General features: G+C 59.9%; 1 protein-coding gene across 1 annotated transcript in view; it reads right to left on the reverse strand.

Annotated features, from left to right (window-relative positions):
* The window catches only part of CACNA1I (calcium voltage-gated channel subunit alpha1 I), an 87,955-nt gene that overhangs the window by 21,868 nt on the left and 45,294 nt on the right, over positions 1–20,793 (reverse strand). The window contains exons 6-18 of the mRNA XM_090275324.1: positions 19,769–20,084; positions 18,549–18,641; positions 15,344–15,656; positions 12,640–13,067; positions 5,558–5,709; positions 4,765–4,950; positions 4,382–4,499; positions 3,829–3,984; positions 3,266–3,359; positions 2,386–2,585; positions 1,291–1,761; positions 857–957; positions 32–155 (exon numbers count right to left, since the gene is read on the reverse strand). Of these exons, the coding sequence (XP_090131450.1) occupies positions 32–155; positions 857–957; positions 1,291–1,761; positions 2,386–2,585; positions 3,266–3,359; positions 3,829–3,984; positions 4,382–4,499; positions 4,765–4,950; positions 5,558–5,709; positions 12,640–13,067; positions 15,344–15,656; positions 18,549–18,641; positions 19,769–20,084 (2,752 nt within the window). The remainder of the gene's footprint in view (positions 1–31; positions 156–856; positions 958–1,290; positions 1,762–2,385; positions 2,586–3,265; positions 3,360–3,828; positions 3,985–4,381; positions 4,500–4,764; positions 4,951–5,557; positions 5,710–12,639; positions 13,068–15,343; positions 15,657–18,548; positions 18,642–19,768; positions 20,085–20,793) is intronic.

Genomic DNA, 20,793 nt, shown 5'->3' on the forward strand with positions numbered 1-20,793 from the left:
CTTGCCCTGCCCGAAGGCCCCCGCTACTCACGGTGCTGCCAGCCTCAATCTGGGGCCGCTCCAGGGCGATGGTGATGCAGTTGAGGAAAATGAAGGCCAGGACGACATAGTCAAAGAGCTTGTGGGCAATGATGGTCCGGCACATGACACGGAACCTGGCAGAGCGGGCAGGGACCCTGAGTCTCGGTGTGCCCCTCACCCCAGCCAGGAGGAAGGCAAAGGGCTTAAGCCTAGGGATGGCCTCGAGGAAGCTGACCCTTCTCTGGCCACACGCAGGTGGCAACTTTACAACCACCCGGAGTGTCCACCTAGAGCCACCTCCCCTGATCACACAGCCACAGCAACTCCTACAGCCACAGGAGGAAGCGCACCCACCCAGGCCTGGCACTCAAGGCTTTCTAAACACTGGCCCAAATCCCTGAGCCCTGCCCTCCAGCCACATGGACACACATTGCCTGATACCCTACGTTTCTGCCCCAGATCTTCCCTCAGGCTGCTCCCTCCTCCTGGACCAGCCTCCACCTCTTCTCAACCCTGCTGTACCTACAGAATGCTACAAAGGCCTCCTCCTGCAGGAAGACTTCCAATGTTCCCTCCAGCTGGGAGTACCCCAGGCTACTTGAGGATCTGTCCAACCTGGTGCCTAGTACAGGGGTGGCCCAGACTAAAACAGATACCCAGAAAGTCCCCAAACTCTACCCCTCCCCTGAAGCCCCTCTACCACAGGGGCAGGAGGGCCCTCTGAGGTATGGGGGGGCACTCCCCTCAACAGCCCTGCCAGGCTCTTTAGAAATCTCTCCCTCCCAGACCTGTCCACCCTCTAGGCTAATCTCACCCCAAGCCTGGGCCGGCCTACCTGTTCTCAGGGGAGAAGAGGTAGACAGACCAGTTCTCACGGACCTCGCACCAGTCCGGCTTGTAGACGTCAATCATCTTGCGCACTCGGAAGCACAGGGTCTGGCAAGGAAAGCAGGGGACGCGGACTGGTCAGCACTGCCCAGAGCTTCCCCTCTCTGCCCACTCCAGTCATCCAGCAAACTGGGGCCTCTGATGACCTCTGGACTCCCCCAGCAAGACCAGCATCCTCACCCTCCCATGGCAGCGGGGAGGGCTCCTCTCCCACTGGTGGGCCCAACTCAGGTGTGGGCAGCTCCAGCAGCCTCCTCCTGCTCACCTGCTGAAGCCCTGTCCCTGTGGGCCCCTCTGGGGCCCTCCGACTCTAGCCCTGCCCCTCAGGCTGCTCCCTCCTCCTGGCCCCTGGGCCTGGCCCCTGGAGCCCATCCTACTCACGTAGTCCACCTCCTCCTCATCCTCCCCGCGGTCCCGGCGGTCGCCCATCTTGGTGAAGACCTCCTTGGCGATGCTGGGCATCCTGCCGTTGCAGTCCTCGTGCCCGGGGACCGGGCCTGCTCCCCTCCAGGTTGCCCGGGGGTGGGGGCCTGCAGCGGGCCCCAGTTCGGCCAGGTCCACCAAATCTCTGGTGTCGAGGGACAAGGTCCGGCGGTGGTGGCGGTGACGGTGCATTGGGTGGGGACCATGATGCACATGGTGGGCATGCGGCGCATGCAGGGGCGCGGCCCGCAGCAGCCCCTCGTCACCGGTGCCCTCACAGGCCCGGGTCCCACCACCACGCTCAGCAGCAAGCAGGGACTCGTGTTCTGCCGACGGCGGCTTATGCTTGAGGCTGTTCCAGCTGGAGCGGCGGCTGGCCCAGGCCCCGCTGCGCCCCCACGGCCCACAGTAGGAGCTCCGGGTGCTGGACTGGGAGGAAGCCAGGGCACTGGTCAGCGCCAGCCACACACACCCATGGCTATGACTGAAGACAGCCTGCAGGCCCACTGGCCAAGTAGGTGACAACCAGCTATGGGTGAGGGGTCTTCCTCCCACCCAGCCTCTCACTCCATCCACATCCATGGACATGTGGGTGTGTCCACAGTATGTTTCCATCTCCTCCCTCCACCTCACGTCCTTTGAGGAAGGTACAGCAAGTTAGGGCCATCTTCCTCTTTACAGGTAAGGAAACTGAGGTTCAGAAAGGGCTATAATTTACTCATGGTCACACAGCTTGGAAGTGTCAGAGGCCAGATTCAAGTTCAGGTCTACCCAACCCCCCAGGCCCAGCTCTTTACCCTGTACATTGGTGCCAAGATAAAAACCCCATTCCCCACTGGCCTCATTCATTCATTCATTCATTCATTCATTATTGCCTGGTCCCACCCTGACACTGGGAACCCAGAAATGCAAAAGACATGCTCCCTGCCTGGTTCTGGCAGGACACTCTGGTGCCCAAAGCCCAGGTACCAGTCCAAAGCTAGATTGACAGGTTCTTCTCCCCAGGGTCCCTCAGCACATACCACAGCCACCCAGAGCACCACAAGGACTCACCAGGGAACGCTGGTCATAGCTCATCCTCCCAAGTGACATGACGCTGCTCTTGCGGGAACCCAGGGCCACCAGCATAGGGTCTGGCTGCAGTGATAGGCGGCCAGGTGCTGCAGCCCCAGCAGGGCCCAGATGTCCACCCAGAGGGAGATTGGGGTCCAGGTGTCCATTGGGTGTCAGAGGAATTGGGCAGAGCTTGGGATCTGGAGGGATGAGATGGAGACAGAGGGAGGGGCAGACAGAAGGCCAGAATAAGAGCAAAAGAAGCCACGAGACAAAGAAACAAACATGGACAATAACAGAAATGGGGAGTTTTTTTCTGGGGAGACCTCCTCCACCAGGAAGTCTCCCAGGTTGGACTCCAGCACAGGTGCCTCCCCTCTGCCCTGTCTGCAGGTCTCTCGGCTTTAATTTTAGATAAGAGAATCCCTTGCCTTCTGTATTCAGGACCACCACTGAGCTTCACCCAGCATGAGAACCTCACTACCATGGCCACAGTGGGAAGCAAAGCAGAGACTGTCCAGCCCAGTCACCAAAGACATGGTGTGGGTTGGGGAGGTTTGCTCCAAGCTGCCCAGTGGAGCCAAACAGGACCCAAACCCAGGCATCCTGAGGCCCAAGGCTCTTCCCAGCAGGCCACACTGTGTAGAGGTGTGAGGGTGGGATGCAGCTGCCCTTGTGTCTAGAATTTAGGAAGGTCATGAAGGTCACTGACTTTTTGAGATTTAGCATAGCTTTTGATTGTGAATGTAAATAACAAACCACAGAAATCAGCAGTCCCAGAGCCTGGGCTTGAGGGGAAACTAGAGGCCGTGCCCTTTGCCCACCCGGACCTCTGGGGAAGGGTCCCGGACCCTTAGGTAACAAGTGGAGGTCTGTTTACCTCCGCCGCTGTCCAGGCCCTCCTGGAGCTTGTCAAACTCCTCCATGTTGGATAAACTCTGGTCCTCATCCGAGTAGGAGCGATTGGCGTCGCCCTGGGAGACCATCCCTCACATTGGAAGGCAAGTCAACACAGCCCTTCCCTCCCTCATGAACTTTTCAAAGGATGCTTTCACGCCCATTTCACAAACATGGAAACTGGGGCTCTGTTAGGGAAGCGAGAAGCTAAAGAGGACCTAGACCCATGTCGGCCTGACTGCCAGTTCCCCAAAGCCTCAGAGGATGGAGGAGGCGTGATTCAGAATCCCAGATCTTGGAGACTTTAGACTCTCTCAGATGGAGAGGCCTAGCCTTACACCCCACGGAGAGGCAGGGACCCCAGGTGCTGCCTCCATTTCCACGCTTCCTACGTTGGAAAGCTCACTACTTCACTGGCAAACCCCTCTTCTGGAGACTCGCCTGCTAGATGTTAGAATTGCAGCCCTCCCCCACCAAGACCCCCTCCCCTCACCCAGTCTCGTGCAGGCCCCATGGGGGTGCTTCCTCCACCAGGGCCACAGTCACCTCCGCCTGGAAGCCTTCCACCAGGATGGCCACCAGCAGGTTGAAGAGCACATAGTTGCCGAAGGTCATGAGGGCAACAAAGTAGAGGGAGGCCCAGGGCGAGGTGGAGGCCATGCCATTGTAGAGGACGACGTTCCAGTCCTCCTGGGTGAGGATCTGTGGGGGGAGGCATGCACAGCTCAGGGCCCGAGTACCCCTAGACCCAGCCCAGCCCAAGGGGGGACGGAACCCTTGGGCGGAACAGCCACAGGTACACATCAGCCCACGCAGGGGGAGAACAATCGCAAAGAAGACCCCTAACATGCCCCAAGTCTCCGGGTGGGAGTGGACGGGCCAGGGACGGGTGCAGGGGAGGGGGGGCCGGCAGTCCAGCTCCCAGGGCCCGTCCTGCACCGGCCTGGCCACACACCCTAGACCTGCCCACTAAGCCGGAGTTGAGGGGCCTCCGCGCCAGACCATGCTCTTTGGGTTCTCCGAGGCTGGGAGCACCCGCAAAAAAAACGATCCTGGGTGAAACCCCTTCGTCCCCTGTCACATATGAACACATACTCACCTGGAACACCGTGACAATGGCCCACAGCAGGGAATCGAAGTTCTTCCTGTCGGGGACTGTATCTCCCGTGTCCGTTCGGAGACTGAATTTGCAGCCAAAGATGTGCATCCCGAGAATGCTGGGAGGGATAGAGGCGGCTCAAGGGACTCACCAACACCAAGCTCTTGCCCACTCATCCTGGGTCATTCTCCGAACAACCCAGTAAGACAGGAAGACGCAGTGTTGGTCCCACTTTACAGAAGTGAACACTGATGCTCAAACGGGAGGTACTCGCCCAGAGCCACAGGGGATGGTGGCAGGACTCACACCCAGGCCCAAGGTGTGGTCCGGAGAACTCAACCAGCCACGCTCCTGCCTACAGCCCGCGGGTGGGCAGGGCTTACCTGAAGATGAAGATGAAGAGCATGAGCAGCATGCAGAAGGTGGCCACGTTGTCCATGGTCTTCATGAGCACCACGAGCTGGCGCCGCAGCGCGGGCATGAAGCGCACCAGCTTCAGCACCCGCAGCAGCCGGAAGGTCCGCAGCACCGACAGCCCGCCATCTGCCTGCCCCACAATCTCCCAGATGCTGCGGGGGGGGGGGGGGGGGTGGGCAGGCAGAGGATGAGAGCTCCATCCCTTCATCCAGTCACTCCTTCACCCAACCAATAGTAAGTTTCACAGGGCATTGCCGTTCCGGGGCACCCTCAGGTGGGAGCTCTTAACCTGGAGTCCATGGACCCCTCCCTCAGGATGTCTGTGGATGGAATTCAAAAGGTCCGCGAAGGTCCCTGAGCTCTTTTTGAGATTTAACATTCTTTTGATGATGAATGGAAATGACTAAACACAGAGAAGTCAGCAGTTCCTATGACCTCATGGTCAACGGAAATCACTGACTGGTTTCATATCGCATGATGGTTGATGTAGATACTTTCGAATATAGTTTATGCCCACCCCTTCTTTGGGATGTCGGTAGTCACAGACCCGCTGTTAGATCGCACTGTTTAGTGTGTTAATCCAGAAGCACGTATATGGCTAAATCACAAATTTTTAATTATTTTTGTTAACTCTGTTTCCGTGTAACTGGTTTTCTGTGATCTCACGTACTTCACGTACAGGCTGGGTCAGCCCCCTCTCCGCCCGCTCTGCCTCTGGGCCCGCAGCCTGAGGATGCGGGGGGGGGGGGGCAGGGGCACCTGATGATGACGATGATGCTGTCGAAGATGTTGTAGGGGTTGCGCAGGTAGTCGAAGAGCCCGAAGGCAGCCAGCTTCAGGAGCATCTCCAGGGCGAACATGCTGGTGAAGACCACGTTGCAGATCTCCAGCACGTTGGTCAGCTCCTCGGGCTGTGGGGTGTTGGGGCAGCGACAGGAGCCCAGTCAGGCCGGAGGCACCACGGATCCCCTACGGAAGCCCATCGGCTCTAGGACCCTCAGGGAGGTAGCAAGGCGCGGCTCTGCCACCCTGGCTGCGTGGCCAGGCAGGTCAGCGTCCTCGCTGGAGCTCCATCTACCCATGGCCTTGAGAACCTGGCAATTCTACTGCCCCAGGTCCTGAGTGGTCCATTGACATGGTGGGACCCCACGGGGCTGACCTTCCACAAATTTGGAACTGGTGCTGCCATCAAGGGAGGCATTACGATACCCATTTTACAGATGAAGAAACTGAGGCTCGGAAGCCGGTCTGAGGTCCCATGAGACAGAGCAGAAAATGGGAAGGCAGCCCATTTTGCAGATGAGGAAGCGGGTTCAGAGAAGGCCAGTCTGCTGCCTGAGGCTACAGAGCTAGTGAGGGGCAGAGCCAGGATCCAAACCCAGGCAGCCTGGCCCTAGGGCTCCCACCCTGGACCCTTTCCTGTGCAGACCTCCCTACCCAGCCTTCCCCTCTCTCATCGCCCCAGCAAGGGCCGCCTCAACACTGTGCAGTCTGAAGACCACTACGCCCTGTGAAGGGACGATGGATACCACGCATTTACTGTGTGCCGTCTGGCTCTTCATTAACTCAAGCACCCAAGTCAGTGGGGCTCACTCCCCCCACTTCCTGTAGAAGGACACTAGGGTCCAGGGAAGTTGACAGCTCAAGTCAACAGCTGGTCAGGAGACTTGCCCCCACTGGCTACAGACCCACCCTCTGGACCTGGAGTTGTTTACCTCCTGGTTTTTAACAACTGGTGACACTCCTGCAAATGGGACCATCTGAGCAACCCTAGTATACGAAACAGGCTACCCTCTGGGCCACTACTGGGGGCAGAGCTCCAGGTCCACCTCCCCTCCCCACCTCACCCCCCGGTCTCCACATCCTCATCCATAAAATGACGGAGTGGAACAAGACGGTATTCATGCCAGACCTCTCAGCTAAAGGCTATACGAGGCTCCAGCCCCTCTAGTCCCTCTCCCTTCTCTTGTCCCTCCTGGTCTGGGGGTGTCCGGATTCTGCTCGCCGTGGAGCCAGGCTGCTCCCACCCGAATCGCAAACAAGGGAGGGCCGTTTGATAGGCCTGACCATGTGCCCGGGCTGAGCCTGCCGCCCAGCACCCTCGCTGATGTCTCAGACAGCCTGGGAGGCCGCGGGAGCTCTCTCCAGTGCACAGAGGAGGGGGCAGGCGCTCGGAGAAGTGAGCACAGCTGCTCAGAGCCACCCAGCAAGGATGTGGCAGAGCCAAGCCCTGAAGCAGGCCAGACTCCAAACTGCTCACCTGCTACACCCAGCGAGACCCCACCTGAACTCCTCCACTCACTCCCCAGCACGAGCATTCCAAAGGTCTCCCGAGCCGCCACAGGGCGGGCGCTGGCCTATGTTACCCAGGGGGCCAGAGCCAATGAGTCGGGACTCCTTTCTGCCCTCGGGAAGCGCAGGCTCTGGGGGCAAAGCCCAATGTGCAGGTGAACAAACCAGTGGGTAGGTGCCAAGAACAGGAAAGGTGAGGGTGGTTGGGGACGAGTGATAGTGGGGTCAGGAGCAGCTTCCTGGAGGAACTGACCTCAGCAGAGACCTCAAAGCTGGGAGGGATGGTGACAGGGAGAACAGCACTGACGGGCAGCCAGAGTCAGGGCCGCAGGCTGGAAGGGCGGCCACCCATCGGCAGCCCCAGCCCAGCCCCCCTCCCTGCGTGGGCACCTAAGGGGCCTGACTTTCATTCCATTTGGGTAAAAAGGAGAAGAAAAAAATCCAACCGCCGCTTCCGCCTGGCGCCTGGGAAATGTAATAAAACTGCCAGTTCCTCTCCAGTTCAGATGAACGGAGAAAGCCCCGTTCCCATGTGTGATTACATTTGACTCACAAAGTGGTCCTGAAAGGGGGCTGGGGCTGCGTCGGGGACCAGCTGCTGCTCAGAGCCACCAATTTCCCTGCTGGTTGAACGGCACTGACACTCGGGAGATGAAAACTGCGGACGCTGACAGCCCATAATTGCAGATCACCCCGCTCTGAGCCACACACGCCGCACACACACCCCACGCCAGAAAGGTCGCCCACTCGCGTCCCTCCTCCCTCGGAACAGCTGTTTCTCTAGGCAGATGCACACCTGTTCATCTTTTTCTAATGGGTCACCCATCCCTCCTGCGAGCACTTTTCTAAGAGGTAGACAGTGGGAGGGAGAGACAGACAGACAGACAGATGAATATAGACACCAAGTGAGACCAAGGTGGGGAGGGGCATGTGGAGAGAAACAGGGGCAGCCGTGAGAGAGAGAGGCAGAGAGAGATGGACAGACAGACAAATACAGACACAGGGAGTGAGAAGACAGGCAGGGTGCTCAGAGACAAGACAGAGAAAAACGCAGATCAGAACATAATGGACCCAGATCACGACACTGTGGGAGTCACAGTCAGAGCCAGAAAGTGAGAAGAGAGAGAGCAGGCAGGGCAGACAGACAGACAGGCTGTGTAGAAGCGGCTGGAAATGGCAAAGACCCACTCAGAGAGATGCCAAAAGACAGAAAAACCCGGTTAAACCAGAGGCGAGAGCAGAGGAGGGCAGGTGAGGAGGGGCTGCAACCCGGGGGTGAGTCCAGAAGCAGAGGGATAGGGGGCCAGGGCAGGCCTGGGAGGCACCAGGCAGCCCCACCCCTGGCCATTTCTGCTGGGGTGGATAACAGACCAGCTGGGCAGGAGCCTAAACTGCCGCCAGGAACCCACAAGCCCAGCGCCATCCCATGATAATGGCAGCTGGTGTTAACATCTCCCACGTGCCAGGCGGCACTCAGCACTTTCCATGAATTATCTCCTCTAAGCCTCAAACATTACCCTGTGGTATCCCCGTTTCACAGACAGGAAACCTGAGGCCCGGGCCATGGCCAGCCCGTGGTGGAATCAGACCTCAAACCCAGGCCCCTCCCTGTGACCCAGGCACGTGTACCTGCCCCACTTTTCTGACTTGAGGGTCCAGTTCAGCACAGACATGTCACTGCCCTGCCTCCATGGTTCCCCAGTTCCCTAAGGACAAAGCCAGCCTCAAGACCCTTCATGCATGGACAGCTCCCCCAGCCTCCTGGGCTCAGGGTTCTTTGGTGGACGCCTGTGCTCCTGGTCCCTGCTCCTGCCCCTCCTCTGTCTCACTGATGAAACCCTAATCTCCTTCAGGATCCATCTCCAGTATCACTGCCTCCAGGAAGCCTTCCCTGGCTGCAGCCCACGCTGGCATCTCTCTCCCCCTACAGAGCTGGAATGTCAGGCATGAAGCCACCCCAGCCTCATCTTCCCAAGGTCACCCCAGACCTGGGTCGGCAGTGACTTGGGGGCTGCTGGAGGGAGAATAAAACTTGCTTTGACCCATCCACTGATCTGGAGGCCTTGACAGCAGCCCCCTGGGAGCTGGGGCCAGTGCGTGTGGCCCAGCCTGGGTCACCCCTGCCCCTGGCAGCTCCCATCTCCCAGCCCTTCAGCCCATCAGCCTCACCCTCTGTTTTTTGTTGTCCAGCTTGGAGACCATCCTCCAACTCCAGGACAGTCTTGCCCAGCTCTGAAGGCGCCACTGGCCTAGACAGGCGACTGCCAGGAGAGGGAAGAGAGGTGACAGCACCGCTCCCAGGTGCAGTGTCTCCTGGTCCCACCACCTCCTGTCTGCTGGGTGGACCCTCAGAGCCCAGCTCTCAGGGCTGTGCACCGTGTCACCTGGGGCAAGCCATTCCACCTCTCCGACCCTTGGTGTTCCCATCTGCCCAGTGGGGTTAAGACACTCACTCCGCCTACCGCACAGGGCTGCCGTGAGGATCGCCCAGGGAAGAGATGTGACGAAACGTGACTGCAGGTGATGATGAAGGAGCTGGTGCCCCAGCTGACCCCACCCACCTGATTGTCACGCAGCCTCAGTAACAGACAGTTCTAAGCCCACTCTCCTCCCAGGATGGTGGGGGTTGGGGCAGACTTCAGCACCCTCTGACCACCTCGGGGGTCTCAAGCAGACCCCTGCCTGGCTGACATTCCCTTTAACTTGTCCCTCTCCCAGGCCAGTCCCTGAAGGAGTAGCATCTGCAGCCACGAGGAGCCTGCTCATGCTCCCTCGTGATTTTGGCAGCAGTGACCACCGAAAGGCCACGGGCACCTGTGATCTCACCTCTCATTCGAGCACTGTGACCAGAGGGGCAGGGGTGGCCCCCACTTTACAGATGGAGTAAGGAGGTAGTGCCCAGGCTCTGTCCCCCCTCACCACCTGCCAGCAGAGTGGGCAGCCACAAGAGGTGGGGCCCCGGGATGCCTCCCCTCAAGGCCACCATCCCTGCAGGAGAGGGGTCTGTGCTCACCTGCTTTCTCCCGCTCCTCCCCTTCTCCCCCTGCCCCCTTAAGGCCCTCAGCCACCTCTATCTGCAGGTGCCACTCAGGGCATCTCAAAATAAACATGGGGCAGATCATCTCCCACTGAGCAATGTCTGGGAGGCAGGACAGAAGAAGCAAAAATACCAGCAGCCCACAAGCAGGCCCCACGCAGAGCTCTGCCGAACAATGTCTGCCCCTCGGAGCCACTTTAAGAGGGGCATTTTTTAAATTCCCCATCTCCCTCACTTTTTCTTTAATTGATGTATTGAGGCTCCAGAGAGCAGATGGTAAACTCACCCCAATAGTGGTGGTATAAGACGCAAAGAAAAGATTCAGAATAATTCCTAACTAGTGAGCACCTACTATGTGCCAGGCCTCTTAATGCATTTCACCTTCCCAGTCACTCTGTGAGGAGGTTCTGAGGACTCGGTACACCGCACAGACTCAGGGCCTGGCGCTTAGTAGGTGCTCAGTTTGTGGGAGTCGATCCCTGTGAGGGAAAAGGCACAAAGCTAGGACAGCTGTTTCGTAGATAAAGACACTGAGGTGGAGCCTGTGAAGGGGCAGGAGACTAGCCAATAAGCTCAGCCCCTCCCAGCCTGATGGGGGCTCCCCAGAAGAGGCTCCACCATATTTGAGGCTAGAAAGCTTGCTCGAGCAGGCTATGGCAGAGGAGTGAGGCGGACAGGACAGGCAGGGAGACCCTGCGCCGGTTTGGGCAGGGACCATGGCCTGTCCTGAGGCTGGGGCCAATGGTAGAGGGAGAGGCTGGGCCCAGAGGACAGAGCTGCCCAGCTGCTGTGTTGCCTTGCGGGGGACAGCTGAGAAGACATGGACCTCCAGTACCATGGCAAACAGGCCTCTGAAGGATAACCCTGATTTGCAGCATATGCCAATTTCCATGGTGTAAATACTTCCGCCCTGACCAATTTCAAGCTACCAACTGTGTTTAACAGTGTCCTTACAAAACTCTTCAGTGTGAGAAAATTGCTCTTGCCAGCTGGTTGCAGCAAGCCACTGGCAGGGACAGCACCCTGGACTGTGCGTGACAGGCCCACTCGGTGTTGCCCCACTGGAGCCAGCACGCCCACGGCACCTGTTCCCTGTGGCGCCTTCCGCCTCCTGCGGGCCTGGGCCAGGCGAAGGCCACAAGGCTGGCCCCCAGGCGAGGGGGTCCGGGCTGCCTGCCTCACCAGCTTTATCCTGCAGAGAGCCTTCCGCCAGCCCTCCCCAGAGACCTTTTTAATTAAGCCAGAATGGCTGGCAAACCAGCAGCTCTGAAAGAGTGTCACGGCAGCCCCAGGGGCCGCATTTAAGTAAATTGAATGGGGCCTGCGCTTGGCGAACTAATGAAGAGGGAAATGAGAGTGTGGCCTACCACAGGGCACAGCGGGCGGGTGGGCGGGCTCTGCGGAAAGAGGGCTGCGGGGAGGCAAAGGGGGCTTCCCAGCCCTGAACCCCGCAGTGGGACCTTGGGCCACCAATGTCCCCTCCCTGGGCCTCGGGGCCACCCACTGCCAAATGGAGTACCCTCCCAGGGCTGGGTCACCTATGGGCTGGGGGACACTGGGAGCCAGAAGATGGTGTTTTTCCAAATGGAGCCAGGGTGGAAATGTCATCCAGGTTGTCACCTGGGTGTGACCTATAGATGGGAGACATCTGGGTTAAGGCCCCCGCAGCCCTTCATCCCGTGTCCCTACACATAGCCTCCTCTCCACTTGCATCAGCCGTCTCAGGTCCCTGTCACCCCCTGGAAGCCATGCTATTCCCCCTGGGGGACCCCTTCTCTGACTCCCCTCACCTCTGAACCCCCAGCTATATCCCCCAGTAGCCTAAGGGGCCTGGGATACACCATTCAACTGAGGCACCAGCCCCTGCACCCCCTGCACTGGAGCTGAGGACAGAAGAAACCACAGGTTGGCCGAGGAGGATGATGGGCAGCCGCCTCTGCTGGCAGCCACAGGACCACCCGCAGCGCCATGGGCATCGGGGACAGGAGGACGCCCTGTTAGCTGAAGGTGTGTTGTGGGCAGGGCACGAGGATACGAGTGTCAGTGGACAGGTCTGTGCTTTGTGCCGAGGACAATGGGGAGCTGTGGAAGGTTGTGGGCAGGGGAGCACCCAGCCTCCGGGAGAACGGACAGGAGGACCCACATGGAGGAGCCATGAATGGAAGTTAGACTGAGCGGGGACTGAGAGGGGACGCACTGGGGGTGCCTTGGGTCCATGCCGAGCTGCTTAAGAGGCAAGGGCCCGGCTCTCCCTCCCTCTCGCTGCCAGCAGGCCAGCCCAGCGCGGTTGCACACGTCCGCCCGCTCACCCGTGCCGCAGACACCCTGAGCTCCTCCCTCCTCTGTGCTGGGCCCCGGGCTGGGCACTAAGGCCACGTGGGTGAATGGGATCCAGCCCTGGTCAACGGGAAAAGACAGGCACACACGGGTGTTCGACACACTCGGCGGGAGGGGGCTGGCTGGCGTGCCCCGGCCCGCCCCCACCGCGCCCGGCCCGGCCCCGGCGCCCGGCCCCACTGGCCTGCTCGTGGTGCTCGATGCCCATGCTGACGGTGTTGACCAGGATGGCCATCATGATGCCCCGGTTGAAGTACTTGCTGTCCACGATGCCTCGCAGCTTGGCTCGCGTCTCCCGCCACACGTTCCCGCACAGCTGGGTGGCCCCGTCCGCCTGCTCCTCCTCGTCCTCCTTGCCCAGCCCTGAGGAGGCCCCCTCCTCGCTGCTCCGGGCCCCGTCCCCGTCCCCGTCCCCGTCGGTCTCGTCCTCTCCACCACCGGAGCCGCCTGAGCCCGAGTCGGCACTGCCCAGGCCCAAGGGCCGCCGGCCCGCGTCGTGCTGGCAGCGGGGGCAGCTGGCAGGCTCGGAGGCCAGCATGGCGGAGATGGGCTGCCCCAGCGTGTGGGGTGTTGGGCCCAGTGGGCTGTGTCTCGGGCACAGCTCTGCAAAGCAAACAGAGGGCACACGCGAGGGTCTCAGAGGAAGCAGCGCCCGTGACACCAGGCCCAGCCTAACCCTGGGACAGGCCTGCGCATGCTTCAGGCTCCTGCTGCCCACGGGTCTCCTGGAGCGTGCCAGCCCCACCCGGAAGCCGAGAGGCCTGCGGTTCCTGAGGAAAGGGTTCACCTTCTGGGTTTTGCTGGCTCCTGTGCAAAGGCATGGACCAGGAGCACCCACCGCGTGAGGCTGCGGGGTTTCCTATTGGTTAACGCTGTGCCTACAAGTGTCTGGGACACCCAGACATGTTAACTGTCCTTCTTCATCACTTTCTGGCCTGAGGCCCTGGGCTAGTCACTGATCAGGCCCTCCCCAACCATCCTAGCTGCTGACATCATGGAGTTTGGGAAATGGCTGAAGAGCTTCTCAAAGAGCCAGGCTGGTGTGGAGGGTGGATACCCCTCAGAGGAAGCCAAGGTGGCCTCGGTGTCCCTCAGTTCTCCCACCCGCACACGGGGCCTGTGTACCAGGAGCCCCCAGCAGGGAGCAAACCCTCTCCCGAAGGTCGGGGGACCGCCCTGGCACAAGCTGAGAGCCAGGCTGGCGGCAGGGGACGGAGGCAGGACAGCCGTGAGGGCGGGGCTCGCTGGAGCTGTCATTTGCCTCCTCGGCTCAGGGAGGGTGTGGGAAGCACGGGCCAGGCTTGGCCCTGAGCTACGTGATCTGCAAACCATTTCAAAGAGGAGTCAGAGAGGCTCTCTCTGGGTGGGTTGCTTTCTTCTTTATCTTTGTCTGTATGTTCCTAGAATACACACATTTTGCTTTGTGTAAGCAAAACTAACTATGTTAAAGGGAAAGGAAAACATGCAGTGCCTACCTTCATTTCCACACTTGCCTCCAAGTAGCTCCCAAGGCCCCGGGAGCTGGGGCGGGGTGATCAGAGGCCCAGGGACAGTTCCCACCTCAGCTGGGGCACAAGACCAAGCCTTTCCTCCTCCTCCAAACCCCCCACTCCCACATGGACTCTGGGCTGGGCTCCCTGACACGAAGACCCAGGGGCAGAGAGTAACCCTCTCTCCAGCAGCTGCCCGAGACTCCCCTCCACGCACTTCCCGGGAGGGGGTGAGGGACAGTAGCAGGAATCCCCTTGCAGCAAACACTCCACCCCGTGTCACCCAGGAACTCCGAGTGCCAGCCTTGCCAGGTCCCAGTTCCCAGGGCCCATGAGCCATCCGGAGCCTCCTCCAAGGCCGGGCAGCTCAGTGCGTGAATTCTCCGCTTGCCTCCTGAGAACCTCAGATTCCCAGAACGTGAGAGCTAGGAAGTGGGGCCTGGGGGTAGCCACTGCCACAGCACACGGCCTCATCCTCACTCCTCAGGGGGATACCGAGGCCTGCAGGGGGGCCAGGGCGGTCCCTGGTCACACGCCTGCACGTGCTCTGGGGCACAGTCCTGCCACCTGCTGACTTCCTTCTTGGCACCAATTAGGGCACAAATGTGGCACATTTGCCTCCTCCTGGGGCTCATTTCCCCCTGGAGTTGGCTCCACTGAGTCACAACTCTGACATCCCTGATAATGAGGTTTCATCATCGATACACTGGACAACCTGAAGCGACTCTCTTTATCCTCTCTGGGGCCAAGACTGCTCACTCACTCTGCCGCTTCTCAGGTCTGTTTGAACTGAGAGCCCTTTCTGAGCCTAATGTGCTAACTCTCAGAAACAACCAGTGACAGTCGGGTAAGCAAAGAAATGGACCGGAAGAAGGAGATTGCAGAGTGGCACCAGTGTCCCCAAAATGTCATGCCTTGGCAGGGTGGCCAGGAGTCACTGCTCAAGTGTGCTAGCAAGCACATGATGACACCAGGAACCCATGCAGGGGTGAGGCTGACTGCAGGGGACACAGATTTTAGAGTTTCACAAGGCCGAGGGCAGACAATTGTTCATGTCTCCCAGGTGTGGATCCCAAGGGCGGAGCCTGAGTCCACACGCACATACCAGTTGGGGAGGAAATTCCTCCAGGGCCTGGCCTACATCTGCTGAGCCCAGGGCCAGCCCAGGCCAGGTACTGGCAGGTGGTCAGGAAATGGGGAGGGAACAAAGTGTGCCGCTGGAGCCCTCAGGGGAGGCCTGGGCTCTCGGCCTGCTGGGCTGCCCAGCTCTGCTTATGCTGGGGAGACGGGAGGCACCCTTGCAAACAGTGCCCTCTGGAAGTCCGTGGTTGGAGGCCCATGAGGCGCACGTGGGGCACCCTGGAGGCTGCGGGAGGTAAGGCCACTTACTGAAGTGCCTGGGATCCTTGGTGTGGGGCCCGGTCTTGGCGGAGGTGGGGACCCCCGGGCCCAGGGCCTGGCGCCGGCTCTGCAGGGCCTGGTAGAGGCCCAGGGCGCGGCGCTTGGCCTTGCGCAGGATGTGGCAGACATATTGGAAGATCTCCTCATAGCAGTCGCCGGGCTCAGCGTAGCTGGCCACCGTGCTGGAGGACAGGTAGCGCTGCCGCTGCTCCAGCATCAGCCGGTGCTCCCGCTGCTTGGTCTCCGAGAACTGGGTCGCTATGACAACGAGGCATAGGTTGATCATGAAGAAGGAGCCCACCTGTGACCAACGGGAGGAGAAGACAGGGACAGAGGGGACAGAGGGGTGGGAGAGGCAGAAGACGGTGTGGGGCGAGGGGGAGACGGACAGATGGAGAGGGACAGGGTCACAGAGGCGGAGACGGGGTAACGAGGAGAGGTGAAAGGCAGAGGGATGAGAGGCAGGAGGGAAGATGGGAGGAGGGGCAGGGGCAGATACAAGACAAGGCAGGGAAAGGACAGAGCAAGAGGCAGGCAGCCAGAGACAGCCAGGTGCAGACACAGGTACAAGGAGAGACACCAAGAGGGAGAGGGAGACAGGCTCACAGAGGACGGAAACCGAGGGCACGGGAGATGCAGAGTGACAGGGGGCAGGAGGAAAGGAGGGCAGAGGGCCCGGGGACACAGAGAGGCACAGCACAGGTAGGGACAGGAAAAGAGCGCTGAGGCCCTGCTCCAAGCGGGGGCCAGGGCTGCAGGAGGCAGCGGCCCAGGCAGCTCCCCAGGCTCCGCTGGAACCTGCTTCCAAACCCGCCCCTCTTAGGGCCCCCTAGGCTCTGCCCACAGCTGCCCTCCCACCTGGGACATCAGCACTGAGGCCAGGAAGGGAGGTTCAGGCCCTCTCAGGCTATCAAGGCCCCAAGTCCCACACCAGCCCTGCCCCCTCTCTGACTTTGACTTTGGCCCCAGCTGGGCATCCACACAAGAACCGAGAGGCCTCCCTGAGGGCAAGCCTGCTTGTGTGGCTTTATCTGCGCTTGGATGGGGTGATGGGAGAAGCTACGCAGTTAGTGCTGGAGTCCTGACACCTCGAGTCCCAGGACTCAGCTCCAAGGGCCTCTCCTGCTCTGGCTGCCAGAGCGCGAGCCCTCCCTTGGCATTTGCTAAGACCCTGCCAGTGAGGGAAGGGGTGGGTGGCCTTTCATCCTCTTCCAAGCTGCCCACCAGGAGGTTCCTACAGGCTGCAGCCCTACTCACTAATTCACCCTTCCCTTCTCTCCCCTGCAGCACGGAGGGGGAGCTGGGGTTCTGGGGTCATGGCGGGGGGGTGGGGGGGGCTGCCAGGCCCAGAGGACTCTGGGAAAATTCCCAGGTAAGAGCATGCCCCGCTCTTTCCATCACGCCTTTCACAAGCATTTCCTGGAGACCTGCTCCTTACCAGGCCTGTATGCGGCAGACATCCGCCCTGTGGGGGCTCACACCTGTCAGCTTTCCCCCCAGCCCTCCTCTGCAGCGCCTGCCCCCGGGGACCCAGGCAGCACCACATGCCCTCGGGACCGCGATTTCCCCGTCTGTAAAATGAAAAGCTCAGGCAAGACCAGCTTGGACCTTTTCCAATCACAGGGAGCACTGGGGAACCTGGGACCCAGGGCCTGGCGCCCCAGGCCAGGCACCCCACCGCTCTGGGGAACAGGCAGGTGGCACTGTGTGGCCAGGGTTGGGGGCGTAAATGATAGCATGGTCTCTCAGGCCCTGCCTGGACTGTCACTGTTCCCCATTTCACTATGAGCCGTGGGTCACGCTGGCAGTTACCGAACCCAGAATTGGCCCCGACTCCATCAGGAGGTGCCGCCACGGCCCTCTCCAGCCTGGCTCTGGAAGTCTAGACTTCTCTAGCTACCCCAGTGTTCACTGTGCCCCCTGCTGGAGGGCTCTGTCTGCTGCAGGGTCTCTCTGACACCCCCTGCCCAGAAGGCTCCTCGTCTGTCTGACACACCCACTCCCCCTTTCCCCACCCCTGAGCCTTTAAGGCTCAATTCTGGTGTCACCTCTTCCAGGAAGCCTCCCACTCCCCCAACCCTCCTCTGAGTTGGGTTAGAGGCCTCCTTGGGTGCCCCTCTATCATGACACCTAAGATGCTGCCTGGTCACTTTCTGCTGTAGTCCATCCTACCCTCCGAGAGTGTGAGCTCCTCACTGCTCAGCTCCGAGCCCTCTGCCCAGAGCCTGGTGCAGTGCAGGTGTCCCTGAACGTGGCAGGGAGTGACTGAACCAACCAGTGGCTGAGTGGCAACACTGAACAAAGTCTGCATCCACCTCCTTTTACCCTGGGAGCCTCCTATGGGTCCAAGGCCGCAGCCTCCCCAGAAAGACATCGGAGCAAAGCTAACAGCAGGTGCTACTCCCGAGGGCCAGGTGTGCCCTCTCCCACCACCAGGAAGCCAGAGAAGCCAGCTCACAGCAGCAGGGAGCCGGCAGCCACTCTCCCAGGGGTGCATCACCTTGACATCCGGGGACTGTATGGGGCCTGTGGCTGCAGCCGCAGTCAGACACGGCACTGTTGATGAGCTTGCTCTGGGGACAGTGTGGTGGGGAGGGCAGGAGGGACTGGCCATGGAGGGGGCCTGCCTATGTGGAGTATGGAGCCCCGCCCCCTCTCCAGGTCACCCCCATAAGGCAGGGCTGCCTGAGAGGTGGGACCCTCCCCCCAGAGTTTCAGGGCACTCCACCAGGTCACAGCAGCCTCAGTCTCCTCTCCAGACCCTGCCTCGGAAGCAGCCCAGGCCTCTGTTCCCAAGCATCTCGTCTTCCTGCCCCGGAAGAAGAGGAACAAGCCAGAGCCCTGGAGAAGCTTCCATCCTGGGGCTGCGCCGGGCTCAGGTCAGTGAAAAGCATGTATTCCCAGGGACCACGAGGCAGAAAAATGAGAGCAGGAGCCATGGGGTGGACTCAGATGCCAGAAAGGAGAAATGAAGACCATTGGGAGTGATGGATGCTTCCAGCAGCCGCCCCTGACGCGTCCTTTCAATCACCTGCTGCCAAGCTGCATTTTCAAAATTGCCCCTCTTGTTCCCTCCCACCCAGCTCTTCTGGCTCTGAGGCATTCCCCGGGGACTCCCAAAGACTCCAACCCTGTCCCCTGGTCCATGAGTCCTTGAGCTCGCCCGGAGAGCCCCGGCTTCTCTGACACTTACTATGATAAGCAGGATAAAATAGATGAAGTTGTAGAAGGAGTGAGCATCCATCACGTAGTACATGATCTCCACCCAGCCTTCCAGAGTGATTACCTGCAGCCAGGATGGAGCAGAAAGGGAGAGAAAGCCTGAGCCAGGCTGAGCCTCAGGAAAGGCAGGCAGCAAAGGCAGCGCCCCTAACAGAGGCCCTACTGTGTGCCAGGACGCTTTACACACACTGCCTCTCATACGGGGCAGCCATCTTCATCTTCATTTTACAGGTGAGGAAAGTGAGGTTCAGAGAGGGTAGGGCACCTGCCCAAGGTCACACAGCCAAGGAGTGGAACAGAGACTTGACCTGGTCCCTGTCAGGCTAGAGCCCACCCCCTTTCCAGTCTACCACACGAAGGCAGGAGGGCTGGAAGGAGGGGTCCCTGGGCTCTAGCTCCAGCTCACCAGCTGGGCCACTCTCTAAACGTCAGCTTCTCTTCAGTGTATGGGGCTGACAAAACCTGTCTAGCTGGGCCGAGGGCAGCTCAGCTGAGCCTGGGAGTGCGGCAGTGATGAAGCCGGTGTGACTCTGTCCCCACACACTCCTCCCCAGAGAGGGAGGCGGAGCAGCTTTGGGCGAGGCCAGCCCAGGGTCCTCCCCAGCAAACGCACAAAGCAGGAGGCCCTGGGCAGCCTACGCACCCTGTCCCATAGGAACGTCCCCGAATGCAGCTGCTGGGCTGTGATCATTCTGATTCCTGTGATCCTGCTGCTCCCCAGAGCAAAGTGAGCGGAGCAGCCACCCTAGTCAGGCCCTCCCCCTCCTCAGGGGCGCGCCAGGACCCTCTGCTCCCGCCCCTCCTTCCCTCTGACAGCAGGAAGGTAGCCCTCCCCCGGTGCTCACGGCGCAGGCACCCTGGGCCGACCGCTCTGCTCACGTCATCCGGCTCTTTCTTTTCAGCTACTCAAGGTCCGGGAACTGTTGCAAGGACACTGTTACCCATTTTAGAGATGTGATCACTGAGGCCCAGACACCTCAAGCAATGCACCCAAGGTCCTGCAGCCCCTTCTTTGAGCCGCAGTCACTCAGTCTGTGATGTGGGTGTGATAATAACGCCTGTCGTGCCAGCAGGCTGGGCAGATTTCAATGAAAAGGCGGCAAGTGCCTAGCACAGAGCCCTGCTGGCTAGGTGGAGCGGCTTCCTCCCCCCGTCCCCCAGCAGACAGCCAGCCTGCCTCGGCGGCCTCACCTGGAAGATGACGATCCAGGCGTAGCCGATGTTGTCAAAGTTGATGGCGCCCTTGTGGGGGTTGGCGCTGCCAGTGCGGCACACATTGTAGTAGCGGTTCCAGTTGACACAGAGCCCACTGGCATTGAGGTCCTGGCGCCCTGCCCCGAAGTCGTAGACATCATCCTTGGACAGGCAGCACTCACGGCCCTGTTCCTTGAGCGGAGGGATCTCGTGGCAGCCCATGATGCCATTGTCCCCCGACAGGGAGCAGATGAAGGGCATCTCGTCATCCTCCTCCGGCTGGTAGTAGGGGGGCAGGGCCACATCCCCTTGTCTGTCCAAAGGTGATGGTGGGCAAAAGAGGAGAAGGGGAGGGGTCACTGCCATTGCCTCCAGGCCTCTGCACATGCTGTTCCCTCTGCTTGGGACTCCTTTCCCCACATCTGCCACGGTCACTAAAATTTCCCCTGAACCACTGCGGTCAGTTCCAGGGTCACCTCACCCCAGGAGGCTTCCCTGAGGGAGGCTCCCCAGAATCAAGCAGAGCTGATCCTGGGCCCCTGTGACCAGACTGTGCCCTGCACACCCCTCCACCATTGCTCCTGAGGCACAGGCGCCCAACTCCATGGGGAGGCTGGGCTTCCTTAGCACAAGAACTGGGTCTCAGCATCCCTAGTCCCCACACACTATCTGGATGGCACAGAGCAGGCACTGACCCCCCCTTCCCATCTATGGGACCTTGGACTGCTCGCTTCCCCTCTCTGGACCTCGATTTCCTCATCTGTAAAACAGAGATAACAATCCCTGTCCTGCCCTCCTGAGGGGTTAATCTGTGACTCACTGGAATCCCAATCAAAATCTCAATAGGATTTTGTCTGTGGAACCTGGCCAGTGGGTTCTGGGATTTATCTGGATGAGAGACCAGTCAAGGCAATTTTTTAAAACAAGAAATATGAGTGGAGTCCAGCCCCACAAGATAGCTAAATACTCTACACCTACAATTATTAATACAGTGGTACTGTAACCAGATCAGAAAGATTCAT

Source organism: Furipterus horrens, unplaced genomic scaffold (genome assembly GCF_987537825.1).
Source record: "Furipterus horrens unplaced genomic scaffold, mFurHor1.1.pri manual_scaffold_4, whole genome shotgun sequence".
Classification (NCBI taxonomy): domain Eukaryota; kingdom Metazoa; phylum Chordata; class Mammalia; order Chiroptera; family Furipteridae; genus Furipterus; species Furipterus horrens.